At 44.3% G+C, this 19,275-nt stretch overlaps 1 protein-coding gene across 24 annotated transcripts in view; it reads left to right on the forward strand.

Annotated features, from left to right (window-relative positions):
- RREB1 (ras responsive element binding protein 1) overlaps nt 1–19,275 on the forward strand; it is a 175,531-nt gene that overhangs the window by 115,137 nt on the left and 41,119 nt on the right. For 22 of the 24 annotated variants that reach the window (XM_082413261.1, XM_082413264.1, XM_082413279.1 and 19 more), the window contains 2 exons: nt 396–485; nt 1,191–1,354. In XM_082413261.1, coding sequence (XP_082269387.1) covers nt 396–485; nt 1,191–1,354 — 254 coding nt within the window. Of the gene's footprint in view, nt 1–395; nt 486–1,190; nt 1,355–19,275 lie in introns of those variants that run through there. The other 2 variants (XM_082413270.1, XM_082413271.1) reach the window with 2 other exon arrangements.

The following is a 19,275-nucleotide window of genomic DNA, read 5'->3' on the forward strand; positions in this document are numbered from 1 at the left end:
TGAGGAGAAATACATCCCTTTTCTAGCTCAGCTGTGACTTGATGCTTAATTTTTCGCCATCACTGATGATTAACTAAATGGTGCCTAACAAGAACACTAGTATTTACTGAGCACTTAGCCTGTACGGGGCACTGTTCTGGTGCCTTCTATGTGCTGATTGATCTAATCCTCATCACCGCGTGATGCAGTAGATGCTATTATTTTCCCCATTTTACAAATGAGGAAACTGAGGGCAGACAGGACGGCCACTCTCCCAAGCTCATACCCAGCCAGGCTCCAGGGCCTATGCTCTCAGCTGCTCTGTTGCTACAGCTCGTCAGACACAGATGTTTATAACACAGATGAGAGGCACTAGTTCACTGTGAGCTGAAATGGATTCTCTCTTTTATTTTCAGGAAACAAAAGAGGAGAAGTCTTCCTATAACTGTCCCCTGTGTGAGAAGATTTGCACTACACAGCATCAGTTAACTATGCACATTCGCCAGGTTTGCTGCTGCTTTTGTATTTTCTTTGTTAAGAGAAGGGATGGGATTTTATCTTAACGGATGAATTGTGGCTGTTTAATTTAGAGTTAATATTCTTAATTTTGAGGGGCAGTCATGAAATAATTTTTGTGTGTCCGTGTTATTGTGACAGAGTCCCAGGTCAACACAGAATATCTTTTTGGAATTTAGCAAACATCTAATTAACTAACCACATATGACAGAAGACTTCATCATCTGTGACTTGTCATTGTGAACCAGATCTCCTCACAGTACAGTGAGATTATAGACGTAGACCCTAATTCTATATATTGCTATAAACTTACATCATGTAGCAGGGAATTTCCTTGATTTGGGATCTCTTTTGGCGTTTCTTCTTTATTGTAAGATTTATCCTTCTCCCTTGCCTGCTGTGGCTGGTTCATGACAAGTATTGAATCTAGAACAGCAAAGAACTGACAATATTCAAATCATAACATGGTACTGAATAGTAGCATCATTTAGTAACTTGGGTTTGATAGAACAGAATATTTATTTGCCTATGGTCTCAATAGATTTTGATGTTCGGGACGATATTTTAAATGAAAAAGAAAAAAATGGCTGAGAAGTGTTAGTTTTTTTTTTAATAAAGCTCTGAATGTGCATTTCATAATCACCTCGTTTTGACCCGTCTTCCTAAGTGACCACTGCGATCATTGCTTTCTGCAGCACAACACAGACACTGGAGGGGCCGACCATTCATGCAGCATTTGCGGGAAGTCGCTGAGCTCGGCCAGCTCCCTGGACCGCCACATGCTGGTGCACTCTGGGGAGAGGCCTTACAAGTGCGCTGTGTGTGGCCAGTCTTTTACCACCAACGGGAACATGCACAGGTGGGTGAGGGCAGCCTTTGCCTGCTGGCTGGAGCCTGGAGGCTGACAGAAAGCAAAGTGGCCTTCCGTCCATCTTACCTAAAGGCGCAAAGAGTTCTGTTCACTGTATGGAAAAGCCAGAGGTGGTTTTGTTTGCCTGCCGTGTGCAGTCTCCAGTGTGTCAGAGGTGTCTGCGCAAGGAAACAGAAGTACCTGGGCTAGGTCTTTGGCCGATGGGGGAATCTTCAGGGTGACCCTTTGCCACTTGGAGTTTCTTTGCCTAGGTGCCAGAGGTGGGCAGCTTATCAGACACAGAGGAACCCTAGAGGATTAGCAGAGTAACCCTTGCCTTTTTAAAACTATTTGCATATGCCTACCAGATACCCTGCAGGGCGAAAAATTTCTGGAGCAGTTGAATAAATAGTTAAGTGGGCTGGTCCTAGAGCTTCAGGATAAGATAGGATAAAGTGAGAAAGAAAATCTGATAAATGTCAGGAATCTACTTCCTGAGGGAGAAAGAGGCTCACTCAGAAGTGGGAGGGAGCTCAGTGGTGGATATATTAAAATGTGGGAGGAACCAATGGAAAATGCACTTTACAGAACGATTACTTATGTTTTAAGGGTTAGAACAGACTTTTTTTAATGCTTTTCTTTTTTTACACACACATTTAGGAACATTGGAAATCCAGGAAAACGTTTTAAAGGGACTCAGAATTTCACCGTCTCAAAAAATCAGGCTGTTTTTATTTTTCCATATTCCCTTTTAGGCGTTATGTTGATTTCTTTTAAAGAGTTGACTAACATTGTTTTTTACATATTTATTCAAAAGGAGACTTTATATAGTTGTGAAATTGATATTTTATCATATATAAATACTCAAACGAGATGGTCCAGTTTATTCCAACTGAAATCATTTTATGATCCACTGATGGTGTACTTGGGACATACTGGTATAGTGGTAAATTTCTGGATTTTTGGAATTAGGCTCCTGATTTCAAATCTCAGCTCTGCTACTTGTAAATTTTCCATCCTTGACCAAGTTGCATAACCTTGGTACCTCACTTTCCTTCTCTTTAAAATGAGATTTTTAATGAGGATTTGGAGATAATGACTTTAGCCCATGGCAGGCACTCAACTAGTGCTATTTATTATTTTTATTTGCATTTCTGAGTAATGCTGCCGTAACTTGAATCCTGTGGATTTCTCAGTCTGAACTCCTAGAAGTAGGGTAGAGTATGACATTATGAAAGGTATCACAATTTTAAAGAATTTTGATGAAGTGGTTTTTTTTTTTCCATATAAGTTCCAATCCCCTTTGCCCCCTCATCTCCTCCTAGGAGTGTTTTTGAGTACAAAGCAGGAAGTGAGTACTGTCATCGTTTTTTGATATATTTTACATTTTAGCTTTTTACTTTTTTACCTCCACATCAGCCTGTTAGTATCATTTTGCCTTCTGTTTGCCATTCGTTTTGTTTTGCCTTCTCCTTTTATCCCACCTGCAAAAAAAAAAAAAAAAAAAGTCCTTTGTCGCTTGTGTATTTGACCCCTCAAAATCCGGTCCTAGAGGTATTGCCTGCTCCCTTCTTGGGGGGTTTCCCCGCTTTCTCCTAACCAATTTTAGAACATTTTCATTACCCCCAAAAGAAACCCCATACCCATTATCAGTCACTTCTCATTACTACCCACCCTCCAGGCCTAGGAGAACACTCATCTACTTTCCCTCTGTTGACTCACCTATTCTGGACTTTTCATATAGCATGCGGTCTTTTGTGACCAGCTTCTTTCACTTAGCATTAATGTTTTCAAGATTCATCTGTGTTGTAGCATCTATCAGTATTTTATTATTTTTTATTGTCATATAACAGTCCATTGTATGGACATAACCACATCTTATTCACCTCTTCATCAATTGGTGGACATTTGAGTCATTTTCACTCTTTGGCTATTATGAATAATGCTGTTGTGAACATTGTTGTACAAGTTTTGTGTGGACATGTGTTTCCACTTCTCTTGGGTAGATACTTAGGAGGGGAATTGCTGAGTCGTGTGGTAACTCCATGTTTTAACATTTTGAGGAACAGCAAAGCTGTTTTCCAGAGCAGCTCCATCATTTTACACTCCCACCAGCAGTGTGTGAGGGTTGCAGCTTTACACATCCTTGCCAACACTTGCCTTTTTCGTCACAGCCACCCCAGTAGGTGTGAAGTGAAATCCCCACGCATTCATAATTTTAGTTTTCACATTTAAGTCTACAATTCATTTTAAGTTGATATTTGTGTATAGTGTAAGGAAGGAATCCAAGTTCAGTCTTTTGTACTATTTGTTTAAAAACTTTTCTTTCCTCATTGAATTATCTTACCACCTTTATCAAATTTCAGTTAACCATAAATGTAAGGATTTATTTCTGTACTCTCAATTCTGTTCCATTTGTACGTATGTCTGTCCTGAGGCCTAACACTGTATTGATTACTGTAGCTTTTGCTAAGTTTTGAAATTGGGAGGTGTGACTCTTCAGACTTAGATCTTTTCCTAGATTGTTTTGGCTATTCTGGGTTACTTGCATTTCTGTGTGAATTTTAGGGTCAGTTTATCAATTTCTGCAGAAAAAAGCAGCTGGGAAGATTATAGGGATTGCAGAATGTGTAGGTCAGTTTGGGGGCATCACCATCTAACAATATTAAATCTTTGAGCACGGGACATTGTCCATTTATTTAAGTCTTAATAGATTTCTTTCCACTATGTTTTATCATTTTTAAGAGTGCAAGTTTTATATTTATTTATAAATAAATAAATGTATTTATTTATTTATTTATAAATATATTTATTTATATTTATTTTAAATTTATTCCAAAGTGTTTTATTCTTTTTAGTGGTATTGTGAATGGAATTGTTTTCTACTTTTGTCTTTTGACTGTTGGTTGCTAATGTATAAAAATAACAATTCAAATTTTATATTGGTTTTGTTTCCTGCAACCCTTCTGATCTTGTTTATTCATTCTAATAGTTATTTGGTGGATTCCTTAGGATTTTCTATATCTAAGATCATGTCATCTGCAAGTAGAGAGAGTTTTCCTTTTTCCTTTGAAACCTTTTATTTATTTTTCTTGCCTGCTAGCCTGGGCTAGACCCGCCAGTGTGATGTTCAATAGAAGTGAAAAGAATGGACATCCTTGTCTTATTTCTGATCTTATGGAGTAAAGATTCAGTCTTTTCCCATTAAATATGCTGTTAGTTGTAGGTTTTTCATAAATGCCCTTTATCAGTTTGAAGAAGTTCCTTTCTATTCCTAGTTTGCTTGGTGTTTTTATCATGAAAAGGTGTTAGATTTTGTCAAAGGCTTTTTCTACATCTATCAAGATGGTCAAGTTGTTTTTGTCCTTTATTCTGTTTTGGATGTTAAATTAACCTTATTCCTGAGATAAATCCCACTTGGGCACAATGTATAGTCATTTTGTCATTTGTTGATAGATTGGGTTTGCTAGTGTTTTGTTAAAAGATTTTTGCCTATATTTATAGGCAAAGAGATACTGGTCTGTAGTTTTCTTGTGATGTCCTTTGCTGGTTTTTATATCAGGGTAGTATTAGCCTCAGAGAGTGAATTTGGAAATATTCTCTCCTCCTCTGGTTTTTGGAAGAGTTTGTGAAGAGTTGGTATTAATTCTTTTTAATTAGATATGTGGTAGAATTCATCAGTGAAGCCATCTGGGCTTTTCTTTCTGAGAAGTTTTTAAATTACTAATTCAGTCTCTTTACTTGTTATAGGTCTGTTCACACTTTCTGTTTCTTCTTGAGTCAGTTTCAGTAGTGAATGTCTTTTCTAGAAGTTTAGCCATTTGGTCTAAGTTATCTAATTGGTTGTCGTACAGTTGTTCGTAGTGTCCCCTTACAGTCCTCTTTATTCTGTAAGGTCAATAGTAATGTCTCCTCTTTCATTCCTGATTTTAATAATTTGAGCCTTTTCAATTTTTTTCCTTAGTCAATTCAATCCAGCTGAACATTTGACGATTTTATTGGTCTTTTCAAAGAACTTTTGATTTTGTTGATTTTTCCTCTGTTGCTTTTCTGTTCTCTCCTTCATTAATTTTCTACTCTAAACATGATTTTTTCCCTCCTGCTTGCTTTAGGTTTAGCTTGCTCTTCTCTTTCTGGTGTTTTAAGGTAGAAGATTAGACTATTTATTCGAGAACTTTTTTTAGTAGAGGCACTTACAGCTATAAATTTCCCTTTAAGCATTGCTTCCATCACATCCCATAAATATTTGTATGTTGTGTCTTCTTTTTCATTCATCTCAAAGTATTTTCTAATTTCCCTGCGATCTCTTCTTTGGTTATTTAGGAGTATGTTCAATTTCCACATATTTACAACTTCTCAAATTTATTTCTATTATTAATGTCTAATTTCATTCCATTGTAGTTGGAGAACATACTTTCTATGATTTCAATTTTTTTTTAATTTATTGAGGCTGGTTTTATGGCCTAGCATATGGTCTGTCCTGGAGAACATCCCTCGTCTGTTTGAGAAGAGCATGTATTCTGCTGTTGTTGGGTGGAGTGTTTTCTTGACGTACTGTCAGTTCCAGCTGGTTGATACACTGTTTAAGTCTTCTGTTTCCTCACGGATTTTCATTTATCTTTATGTGCCCTACATGTAAGGTTTGTACGGTTATCGTCCCATTTTGCAGATAAGGAAACTTGCTTAAGATCGAAGTCAGTGCCGAGGTTTGAACATAGGCTGTCAGGCTTAGAGGCCATGAGGAATAATTGATACAGCTTTCGTGTCACTTTGCGTATTAGAAAAAAAGCACTCTTTCAAGCTTTACCCTCTTTAGGAATAATTTCATGTTGTTGCAGAGCATTATTTTCAATGTCAAACTATTTGAGCCATCCTACTAGCATAGTACACTCTATTTCATGAGCATGGAATTGCTTTTTTTATTGATTTTTTTTTTAACAGTGTGTTGTTTGTGAACTATATTGAATTTTTTATAGCCCAACCCTTGATATTACCCTAAGATGCATTTCTCAGTTATGCACAGTGCATATTGGAGTTGTTTGTAAATTACTGTTTATAAGTATTTTTTTAAAGCAGGCCTTAGGGATGCTTGTGCTAATTTTGGGTTTTGTGCTGATTTTCTTGTGAGTCATCTTGATTTGGAGGAGAGGACTAATTGTTGGGGCTGAGTTCTAGTCCTGATTCTGCAGAACGTTTCAGAAATCTCTCGATTTTTCTATACTTTACCAAAATGGCATGGTAAAACCTCACTTAGAGTTTGTATTCAAATGCAGTGTTTGTGAAAGCATTGTGAAGGCTTACCGTGTGCTAGGGAAATGTCCTGGGTGAGGGGTGTTCCTGAGTTTGTATTTTCAGAGCTGAAGGCACCGTTGTGATAATCTTTGAGAGGTATACACTCCTAGCTGTGTGACGCTAGCAGGTTAATTAGCCTCTCTGTGTCTTGGTTACTTCATCTGTAGAAGGCAGGGATATCTGTACCAATGGGAGCATTGTGGGGATTCATGAATTAACACATGCAAAGCACTTAGGATAATGTTAGTTAATCACTACTTATAAATAAATTGAAGTAAGTGGTCACTAGTGTTGTGATGGTGGTGGTGCCACTGAAGGGGGAGGTATGGCGACTGACTATGCATGTGATGCCAGAACATAAATGAAAGGTTGTCTTTTCTTTCGCCTTTTGCTCTACTAACCCTGTAATTTAAATACCAAAAAATTTATTTAGAATGTTTGAGTTTATCACACTGCATTTATTTTTGTCTTCCCTGTAGAAAATTGCAAACAATGAGTTAAAAGAACATTTGGTGTTCGGTAATCAGTCATAGTCATCACCACCTTCACTTGTTGGTGAATCTGTACTTTTGAAAATGAAAAATTATAAAAATGTGAAAACACTGACAAAAATGTGCCAGAAAGAGTAGAGTTAGATTTATTTGTCCTGGTGGATCTGTTCCAGAATCTGATACTCGAACGGTGAGCTGTGATCTCTCCTGAGCACATACCTGTGTTACATTAATCAGGGGCCGGAGCTGCCCTGGGAGGTGTGTGCAGGGATTAAAAAAGAAGAGTGAATACCCAAGTTGTGCTTAGCTGCATCCTTGCTTCACTTCCAAAGCCTGGAAGGAGGTCAGTGGACTGTGTGTGTGGTGCTCAAGACCAAAGTTCTGTTTCTCATTTTTCTTCGGCTGCTGCTGCTTCTCAAGGTCTGCAGCCGCAGCTGCCATCAGTAGAGCCAGGAGCTCACAGGTCGGGGCTCTGGAGCCCATGCTAAGCCCAGGCCGGTGCACCCACCCCCGAGTCCCTGTTCTGCCTTGTTTCTAACCTGCCCTGGGCCTCCTTTCCTGTGTCAGTTTCATGTGACACGGCTCTGGGCTCTGGTTTGCAGTACACCCCCTTCGGGGGTGCAGATTCAGTAAGGCCCCTGCCGTGACATGAGCCCCTGTGATGCAGATTTCTAGATCTGATTCTCCAAGGCCCGATTCCACAAAGCTGGTCTGAGGACTCCTAGTGCCCCTTCCCTTGGCCTCCTGCCCACCTGTTCCAAAGGTCATCTGCACACGCATGCATGCTGCACACCTCCGTGTGCACATTCTCTTGGATAAGCCCCACCTTCCCCAGGTTTATCGCTGAGCACCACATGTAGGAGGCAGATCTGGGTTCCAGCCCAGATTTTTGTTGCTTCAGCACCCAGAGGGCCTCATTCTACGTTTCACAGCATGGACCCCCAGAACTATGTCCTTTTCAATCTCAGGTTATTCCTAGCTGATAGTGAGGTACTCTTTGCAGTCACCCACTTTGTAAAGCAACTCACTGTATCTCCTTTGGCCACTAGTCATTTTATAAATGTGTTTGTTATCTTTGTTTATTAGGCTAATTGGCCTTTTTGTAGAGTTTCCTTCACCTTAGTTTCATGAGAGGACCATGAGCACATAATCAGCCCAGTAGAATTATCATATTACTAAAAGAAAAATAAACTTCACAGAACCAGAGAGAAGATTAAATTCTTATGTGCTGTCATGTTGATAGTTGCACTGTAGCTCTGATGCAGCCCATAACTTATTATAATTTAATTCCAGTAAATACATTTAAATGATATTTAAAACTGATTGTATATTTGGCAACTAGGGACACTAGAGTGATGCAAATTCCAGTTCATTTTGAAAAAGGTTGGGGGAGAGACCGTCTCAATTTATTACCGTATCTGGTACAGTTTTTCAAGTTACCACTTCCCTGACTGCGGATTCTCATGTTTTTGAGGTTTGAAAATCCTTTATCCCAAACCTTTCTAACCACAGCTTAGTTCCTGAGCAGAATAACAGGCTGCCATCACAGTGCAAAACATGTATCACGGAAACATCACTGTGGCTCCAGCTTTTAACTTCCCAGAACTCTTTATCAGTTGCTCCCATGTTGAAAATTTGGATTGAGCAGTGCTTGTCTTCCAAAACAAACTTGGGAAACTGAGCCAGAGCACGCCCTCTGGGAGAGCTCAGTGTAGGAAAAAGGGCACTGAGCTTTGCAATTTGCAAAACTTTCCAAAAAGTGCTGGACGGCAGAGCTATGAAGAAGTGATGATACTTGAGAGGGTTGCAGTGGATCTCATTTGGAAAGAATCAGACCTCTGAAATGGGTATTTTTCTTTTGCCTTGGAAAATAGGAAACTAATTTCCACTTTGCCTTGGAAAATAAGAAATTAATTTCCACTTTGCTCCTCATCTTACAAACTCCAGACTTTTAAGCTGTAAAGAGAGTCATGGAATCATGTTGAGGCCACACAGGTGAGAGACCCTGACCAGAGCAAGCTTTCCTAACTTCTGCATTCTTTGGAAGATATATCCTTTGGAGGATAACGCATCCTCCAGAGAGCAGGGACGTATTATCATTTCAGCTGTGTGTTTAGAAGGTGAGGCAGGGACATCCCTGGAGTGTCACCTGCTTGTTTTGCTCTCCTCCTGCAATGGGCGTGCCTTTGTCCATTGCTAAGTACAGGAGACACAGGCCCTGAGGATGCCGCTGGATAATGGACAGTCTTCAGGAACAGAGGCTTATGTGTTCCTATTATGCTGGAAAAAAACATTCGCTGCACAGAAATGTGACCTATTCCATGACGAATGAGACCGCGGAGGCTCTGAATTTAGCACACTACTCTCAGATGCTTAGGCACAGCCAGCCCTTGGCATGTACAGCTGAACTTGGGTATCTGAACAGGTGGCCGGCATTGAAGGACAGAAGGAGCAGACGTAGGACAGTGTTTCGGGAGGGTCACTTCTTTACCCTCCAAGCCCAGCAGGAGGAAGGGCCTTGTGAAAATCAGTCGTCGTAATAATCGAGTTTCTGAGGGCACCCTGTCACTAGTTTTGTACGTGCTACTTCTCAAGAGTGGAGGTGCGCACGCAGAGGCTCAGCTAGTCCCATCTTGAAATGAGTCTCAATCACAGTTGCCTGCTTCCTGACATATTCCCTGGAGGGAAGGAAGGGATTGGGTCAGCTCACATGCAAAGAAATTATTTTAGGATAAAAATCTGTGGGTCACCCTACCCAGGACTGAAAATTTTGTTTCCTTGGAAATATTTCTATAAAAAAGAAGGGGGAAATGATTATGTAATAACACTTTTCTTATCTATAACTAAGTATATGTTCCTTAGGGGGGAAGGCAAATCAGAAGAAAATACCTTTCTGGGACGCTCAGAGGTCTTTACACATTCAGGTCCACTTAGAAGATGATAAATATCGCAGCCCTCTAAAGATTGTTGAGGGGTTTGTGTGAATGAGATTTTAATGTCGTATACACGGTCAGCACAACTGTATGAACTGTGCTGGACATGTGATCCTCACATCTGGTGGGTGTTCGGTGACTATATGGTAGTTTCATGATAGCAGTTGGGTATCAAGGCAGTTTCGGTATATTTAGTACTCCGTACTGAAATAGACATATTTCGGGTACAGTTTAGAAAGCCTTTTCTATTACAAGGGATGAAACTTTTTTTCTTTTTAACCAGAAAAAAGAAAGTCGTTAAAGTATAATACCCCATTCCCTGATCATTCCACTTAATATGCTTTTCACTGTCTTGAGAGTCTACATTATTAAAAGGCTGAGAATTTTCCCCTCGAGAGTAAACATTTGTAAATCTATTTGTCAGAGCAAAATGTCTAAGTTACCGCTTTCCCCCAGTAGCATTATTAATTTTTCACCAAACGAGTTTATTGTTTGACTATATTTAAACGTTTTTAGCCTTTCTTCTCATCTCATTGGCTGGAATTGAAATTTGTATGCATTTATTTTAACTTAATAGTTGTTTAAATAGAGGCGGCCTCTCTGTGGGTCCTCTGAGAGCTCTTCCTTCCTCTCCGGCTGTGGCTGATAAAGGACGCTCCACGGAAGGGGGAAGAGGGCCTCCGTTTCTTCATCTATAATGAGGGTGACGTTTTGCTCACAGAAGTTGTTGTTATGAGGATTAAATGCTGTATAATATATACCCAAGCCTCTGGCTTACGTAAGATATTTGACAAATTATAGTTCCCTTCCTTTCTTTTCTCCCTGAGGAAAGTTTAACCCACTAGTCACTCCTCCGTGCCGGTAAGCATGAGTATTTACAAAACCAAGAAAATAGACTCTGTGCCCTTCGACCATGAGGATTTCAGGCTGCGTCCTACGTTCGTGACGGTGTGAGAGCAGGGTTTTGTGTGCCATACACCTTTTCTGAATTGTGCACATCCTCATTATTATTTGAACACTTCTGTTTTTTTTTTGGATTTCTTGTTCTGTGGTGTTTTTACATTTTTTGTGTGGATTTGCACTTACACTATTAGATGAGAGTCTGTGGTCCTTTTCAGAATTCTTACTTTACATTTTAGAAATCTGCACGTAGTAGAAAGCTACCACTCTTCTCTGAGAAAAAGAACAGGTCAGAGTGATTTGTCACAGAATTTTATTCTTCACATGAGATACAAAGTGTAAGAAAATAGCAAAGCTGGAAGTTTACCCATTTCAGTTGACACTGTCTTGTGCAGCCTGTTTTGTGTTTGCTAGACTGACATCCTCCAAAATATTTTTCCTTCTACTTTGTGTTTTCTCTATTCTAATACCCCTTTAACCTCTTCAGCAGAGCTTTTTTTTTTTTTTTAATTATTTATTTTTGGCTGCGTTGGGTCTTCGTTGCTGCTCGCAGGCTTTCTCTAGTTGCGGCAAGCGGGGGCTACTCTTCGTTGCGGTGCGCGGGCTTCTCATTGCGGTGGCTTCTCTTGTTGCAGAGCACGGGCTCTAGGCGTGCGGGCTTCAGTAGTTGTGGCTCGCAGGCTCTAGAGCACAGGCTCAGTAGTTGTGGCTCACGGGCTTAGTTGCTCCGCAGCATGTGGGATCTTCCCGGACCAGGGCTCGAACCCATGTCCCCTGCATTGGCAGGCAGATGCTTAACCACTGCGCCACCAGGGACACCCCAGCACAGCTTATTTTATTTTATCTTTTTTGAAAGGCTAATTGAAAAATGTCCTTGTGCTGTGTCTCACTTTTGATTCTGCGTCTTCCTCTGAAGGACCAGTTCAAGTTCACTTATGCTGGAGAGAGTTTATTCATAGGACCGTCGGAGCGAGCGCAGGGAGGTGGTAAACACCAGCCAAGCGTTTTTCCTTGTATCACTGTTTCTCGCATTTATGATCTGCTTCCTAATTAAATCATTTCGTACCATTTGGCCACCTGGATGCTGAGGTTTACAACTTAGCTTTTCTTCTGTTTTGGCAGAGGTGGTGTTTGTCTATTAGTTTGTTTTTGGAGATAAAGCAAACGCAAAAGAAATGTTGGGTGCGGGTGATTTGGTATTTTTGACCTACCTTGTCAAACTATTTCGAAAGCTCAGTTGCACCAGGTAAAACTGGTGAATGGCATCAAAACCTGGAGCACCCTTGCTTGCCCACACTTGAGCAACCTGGCAGTTGTGCACGCTGGAAATCAGGTCATGGGAGGCAAGGTGTGTGTTTGCTGGGGTGGGATGCGGCCCTGGGAGCTGGCCTCTGCCCTCTTCTCCTCTACACACTCCCCTCGTCTGATGGCCCGAGAACTTTGAGCAGATCATGAGTGTGGGTCCCATTTAGTTTTATAATGTGCAAGTAGCAAGGTGAGGAGGAAGGCGGGAGAGGGCGAGTCTGACTGCCAGCGTTAGATCACAAACTTAAACCTGCAGGGTGCTGGCTGCAGGCCACGCAGCACGTCCTGCTTTATACCTTGCATTTTTCCGCCTTTGTTTAAATAGTCAACCTGTCCAACCTGTTTGGGCTGAACAAGCTGGTGCTAGCAAACATCGAAACTGTCAACGTTTTTCTGATTTGTTAAGGAAGGTGATTAGCAGCAAATTCTGCACCCCACGCCCCCCCCCCCAAAAAAATGTGAACAAGTAGCACAAAAATCTTAGCACGTGTATTTACCACACTGGATACCCACTCTCTCCCTTGGGGCGTCTGTGTGTGCTGGTGGCCTTTCTCCTCTGCTTCCTTCAGGGCTCTGGGTTGACGGAAAGCTTGTTGGCCTTCAGTGGGGAGAGAGTTTGTGTTTCCTTAAACCGGAGATGCAGTTGCATAATGGGTTCACTGGGATGCCGTGACTGCACTCCAGTCTCACTCTCTGAGCTTATATAACCCAGCGCCCTCGGGAGGCTGTGCCGGTTTTGCAGGTGAGAAGACTGAGGTCTGCAGTGGCACGGAGTTTAGCCAAGGCCCAAGCACATCTTGGACCCTCCTTCCCGGGCTCCTTCCCCCACAGCACATCATGTGGTCCTGTGTGTCACCCCTGGCCAGCCTTTATCCCACTTAGATAGCAGGGACTGCAGTCACAGACAGGGGCCCTGTGATCTAGTTCGTTTCGCAGGTGAAGTTTGTCTTTGGAGCCCTGTTCATTTTCTCTCTGTCTCTCGCTGGCCCCTGAGGCGTAGAGGATGGTGTCCCCGCAGTGGTGGTGATCTCCTGCACCCACGCCCACACCTGCCTTCTCCCTGCGGTGTGTGGCAGGCCGTCTCAAATGGCCCGGCGCAGGCACTGCTTGTTCCTCTTTTGGAAAAGGCTGGGGGGCAGCAAACGGTGCCGTGGCACCCCCTTATTACCAGGTAGTCCTCTCTTCCTCCTTGCCCAGAAAGGATGTGAATAGCTGGGCTCTGTGGAAGTGTCCGGGTGCCGTGCGCATTTCCATTCTACCGTGAAGCGTTGGTTTGGGAATTCGCTTGACTGGCCTTTTAGCTGTTTGCCACCGAAGGGCCTTCTTGGGGGGCGGTGGCAGGTGCTTCCCTCGGAGGTGATGGCTCCCAGCGGAGGGCCCCCATCACCCAAGACCATAGATACGAGTCACTCTTGGGACAGGGCCAGCTCTGAGTGTGGGGCGGCCCCCGCGCTGTATGGGAAGGTTGAAGAAATGGAGGAGTCTAGCCCAGGGAAGGGAAGAGTCCGCACAACATGACGGCCGCCCGGAGATACCTAGGGGCTGTCAAGGGGGAAAGCGGTCATTCTCATTCTCTGGATTAACACAGGATGGGCCCGGCCAGCAGGCTGGTTGAGCTCTGCGTGAATGAGAGAGTTCTCTTTGCGTGCGAGAGCAGTCAGCTCATCCAGCCTCTGGGGTCTTTAGTTTTTTTTTTCAGAATCTTTAATTTTACATGGAAGTAGGTACTCAGTGTCTTTGTGGGTATTATAAACAAAGGAGCCAAGTAATGCATGGAGAGTGTTATAACAAATGAAAGATTATTTTAGCAAAACAAGGGCAGACAAAGGGGGAAAAGTACAAGAGGGTTCAGGGTATTCGGATTCAAAGGCATGGCTGTTAGGAACAAGGTCTAGAATAAAGATTTTTTTACAAGTTGATATTTATTGACGTGGGCCGACTGCCAAGCTCCCTGCGCTGGATTTGAAAGTCAGGAGAGGAGGACGGGGCTTGAGAGTGAGCGGCACGGGCCCTCTGTTGTCTAAGTAGACGGTCGATAACAAGAGAGCGTGTCCCTCGATTCTGCTCTGAAGTCAGTGGCTCCCAGTGTCAACATGAAAGTAGGGAAGGAACGCAGCAGCCAAAGGTGGCCTCACTCCTGCCTGAAGGATGGCCGGGAGAGCGAGGACGGGAGGGGAAATACTCTTCAGGCGGCGTGACCCCAGCCCTGTCCGTCAGTGAGGAAGTGTTTGTACCAGGGTCTCCCACGAGACTAAGATGGAGAAGGAACCCAGAGACAGGGGAGCAGAAATCAGGTCCAGCCGGAGCTGGAGCCCTGAGTCGGGCTGCAGAGCCTCTCTGGGCTGGGGAGCTCTGGAGGGGGAGAGCGCAGAGGCATTTATTTGTTAACGAGAAACGTGGACCTGACCCCCGGATACATCTGCCTCGAGTTAAGATTCCCTAGCTTCTCCCACAGTTTCAAACCACCCTCGCAGTGGCAGCAGCAGAGCGCAAGGCCGCGGTCGGCACGAGGAGAGAGATGCTCTGCTTTGGGGTGCGTCTCCCTAGGGTCAGGGGGAGAGGAGCTGTGGGGAAAGGCCGACATGCCATGCTCTGCCCCTGAGTGGAGGCAGGGGCAGGAGGAGGAAACCTCCTTTGTCGCGGCCTCCACCAGCCACGTGGCAGAGGCCCGGGGGCGGGCTGCAGCCTCCAGGCATTTTGTCCAGGGCAGCCACCAGGAGCTCCTGGCAGAGGATCCCCGCGGCCGGCCTGCGGACGGCGGGGTGGGGGGGCGCCTCCCTGAGGTCTGCGCCTCTCTCAGGCCTGACTTGTAGACGTTCCCGAGGGTGCTGTCTCTTCAGTCTGCAAGGCTGCTTACACCACCATCAAACCTTCCTCCACACCCTGGCACAGCTGGCGTGACCTGCCTTCTGGATAAGCATGACTGAACCTGAGCAACACCCGAATCATCAGAAGGTGCCTTTGGGCTCACAGGTGGGGCCACACGGGGAAGAGCTCCCCCGCCGGCCCCTTGTCCACCTCTGTCTTCACTCCCCCCCCCCACCCCGTCGTTTGCCAGCACAGGGCGTGATTGACTTACAGGCGTCACTCTCGGCTCCGCACCCTGAAACTCCTCCCCTAAACATCTGTTAGGGAAACGCACACAAATCTTTCTGGAGACTTACTTTGCTTTCGCCCAAAAAATAGGTCGTAGAGGTGCGATGCCTCTTCATCTCGTTCATTCCCTCTGTGGTTATCACAGGGCTTTGTTGTAAAAGCAAAGCTAGCACGGGGTATGGATGGCGAGGTGTCTATAATCAGGCTGTGAAAACCTGTGCGAACCTGTTGACTTCAGTCTGGCGGGGCCCTGAGCCATGCTCGGTGCTGGTTTTGTGTACGGTTTGTGTCCTGTTTACTGAAAGAGTGACCTTCCTTATGATGCCATTCACTCAGACGATTCGGCCCCTGGATCAGTAAAACCTATGTGGAAATTCAGGCTGAGAAGTGAGCAGACACTGGAAGTGTCTAGATGTTGCCTGAACTTTGACCTTCACTCATAAATTAGACACGGGAAAGCTTGAAGAAGGTTTGAGACCTACCATGGGGACACCTTCTACTAGGTGGTCCTTTAAACTTGTTGAAAATTTTTCAAGGGATTTTACCCCCAAGATAAGAAGGTTAAATTTCCCCGTTTTTGTTACGTATTTATACCTGGTAAACTTGTGCAGGTAAACTGCAGAGTGAACCTGGGAGAGGTTTAATGCTTATATCCAAAAAATGTCAACATCGTAGTCCGATAGTTAACTGACCTGTGAACAGTGTGAACGGTTAAAGAAGGTAACTGGGATCCAGTGGTTGTCACGCTTGAGCAGGCATGGGTATCAGTGGAGTGAAACCCAGGGTACCGAGCCCTGGCCCAGAGTCTCTGAGTCTGCAGGTCTTCAGCCAGGCCTGAATTTACATCTGTAACAAGCTCCTGGGTAAATGCCAATGCTTCTGGTTGGAGGACCACAGTTTGCAAACCAGTGCTCTGGAAGACTGGCAGTATTATCCCCATTTTATAGGTGTGGAATCTGAAGCTAACATACCTAAGTAACTAGTGGGGTCTCCGTGGTTACTGGATGGTTATTAGGTGGTATCATCTAAAACGTCTCGATGCTCTGAGACCACCCCAAGGCTTCATTGCCGTCACATGGTCTCTCCACCTACTACACCATCTTCCCACCTGAATTTGCTTTTTCACCTACTAAATTCCTGCTTCGTTCTCAGAGCAAGCCAGTGCTTGAATGGTTAAGGGATTATCTCCATTTCCAAATCACACCTAAGAACGGTCAGTAGAAAATTCTTGTATTTGGCACTGGAAGTGAGGAAGTTGTGGGGGGAGGGAGGGATGTGCTTTAGGAATTGGTCTGTCTGCTCTGAGTTACTAGACTGGCACTCAGCTCTTGTACAGGTTGTTTTAGCTGTGATGCGTTCAGTGTTCTTACAGACATCCCGCCCTAGCCAAAATGGATCTTTTCACATTTTAGAAGTTAAATAATAACATTTACAGGAGGGAAACTTTGAGCTGAAAATATACATCCACCCCAGAATTCAAAGTGGGCTCCTGAAAAGTACTCAGGCTTAGATTTTTTTCCCCTTGTTTGAAAAACATCTGCAATATTTGTCCTTATTCATTACTGGAAGAGTCCCCCCACCTCCCAGGAGGGGGCCGGGAGTGCAGTGTTAGGAATGGGAGAAAATTTCCCTTGACTCCTGAAAGAGTTCTGGTAAAATGCCTTCCTTAGACCGCAATGTGGCAGGATTTCTACAGTCGATGTGGCATGCCTCCAAAGGAAATTTCTAGGATTATATGCAGAAAACAGATGTTTACTTTGATTTTACCTCAACTTCTCTCTGCTGTGGATGTAGGTGTAGTTTTGAATGCATAAACACAGATGAATTCCAATAAGAGAAAAAACTACCCCATGTCCTCAGTGTTGATCTTTGGAGTGTTCTTCATCGAGGTCCCTTCACTGTGACACTGTTTTCTATACCATCTCATATCAAGTTAGTGCCCATTAAATCCTAGTACGGTGAGTGAGAAGTTATCTTGGAACCTGAAGACGTATGTGGTAGTGATGCTGCAAGTGTAGCAGGCTCTCTGCGTACACGTCATCCGTCCATCCATTCCCTCCATCCATCCGTCCATTCAGCGGTGATTGATTCATCCGCCTACTCATCCATCCAGCCATTTGGCCGCTATTTATTAACCACTCACTGTGCATCTCCAGGGGCGAGTGCAGAGAACAGGAGAGACAAGATTATAATGAAACTTTTTTTCAGTCTGAGCCGAGGAGACAGTCACACGAGTAAATACCCGGTATTTCCAGTTACTGGTATGTGCCGTGAAGGAAGTAAAACTGGGTCGAAGGCTGGAGAGCATCTATGTTGAGTGGGCTGGGGCGCTTGCTGTGACGGCAGGCACCAGCCCTGGAAGGCCGGGGGCGGAGCAGCCTGGGTAGAGGGCACGCAGCAAGTGCACCAGCCCTAGGGTCAGACTGGTTGGATGCCTTTGAGGGACCTGGAGAGAGCACTACGTCTGAAAGCACCTTGGATCGGGGTAGGGTGCCGACAAAGGAGGCCCAAGAAGTAGGCAGATCTAAGAGGGGACCATCAGAGGCATTTACGTGGAGGAGTGTCTGATTTGATCCATGTTTTAGAAGTTCACTCTGGCTGCCTTGTAGAGAACGAACAACAGGAGGGCAAGAGGGAAAGCAGGGTGGCCAGTGTAAAATGTTACGACCAGCCAGTCAAGAATCCTGTGGTGGTGGTTTTTGCGGTATATCCATCTGTGGGTATAATGGTACATCAATCCCTGTGCGTAGATCTTTGCACTTTTGTCCAATTATTAGTTTTCGAGACAGATTTCTAGAAGTGGAATCACTGGAGTAAAGGGCATATGTATTTAAAATTCAGACCCCTGTCACTCAGCTACTCTGCAGAAAGGTTGTTACCAGTGTTCAGTACCATCCACAGTGTTGAGAGCCAGCTTTGTGTACCACAGCACTGCTGCATGTTTCTCGTCCTTGCCCGCCTGGAAAGTGAACAGCTGTTCAGTGTTCAGGTGCAGGATGGAGGGCGCAGGGCTTGACAGCAGTTTGAACAAAGGAATCATGGGGGTCTGAGCACGAGCTGAGGGTGTCACGTTGCTGTTAAACACACAGGGTTGGGGACTTGCCTGGGGTCCAGTGGTTAAGACTCTGAGCTTCCACTGCAGGGGGTTCGATCCCTGGTCAGGGAACTGAGGTTCCGCATGCTGTGCAGTGCGTCCAAAAAGTAAAACAAAACAAAACCCACACACCTGGGAACCCCAGCTCCGTTTACACAACCTCAGGGCGTGGTCATCCCAGCCCTCTGTGTGCCCTGCACTCAGACCACATCCAAATTGGTGTTCACTTCTGATCCAACATTTCATGAAGGATATTCGCAAACTGGAGAGTATTCCAAGATGAGTAGCGACCAGCAGACTGGAGCGCAGAGCTGGAGGGCGCTGGCTGAAGGAGCCAGAGTTGTTCAGTTTTGGGAAGAGAAACTTCGGAGAGACGCAGACCTCACCTTGAACTATCTGAAGGGCTGCCCTGCAGAAGAGAAGGTGGACTGACTCTGTGTCGCCCCTGAGGTCAGACAGACGTTTAAAGGAAGGATGGAAGTTTTGACTCGACATGGGGAAGATGGTTTTAACAGCTGGCCTTGTTGAAAATGGAGATGTCCTCGTTGCTGGAAGCATTCAATCTGAACTGAATGACGTTGTCTCCAGTGCACGCTGCTAAGGGACGTTCTGTGCTGCGTGGGTGGTGGGATAGCATCTCACCTCCCTTCCAGTCCTGAGGCTCTTTGTAATTTGTTGATTCTTAGGGTACATGGAAATTAGGTGAATTAGCCCTTGAAATAAAACCTGAAAGAAAAACAGACCCAGGTCTTGTAAAGAAGAGGAATTGGATTGTCTCCTCCCTGCCCACCCTCCTCTCTGTTTCTGGCCACTCTGCAG

This window comes from Balaenoptera physalus (genome assembly GCF_965194825.1).
Source record: "Balaenoptera physalus genome assembly, chromosome: 11".
NCBI lineage: Eukaryota > Metazoa > Chordata > Mammalia > Artiodactyla > Balaenopteridae > Balaenoptera > Balaenoptera physalus.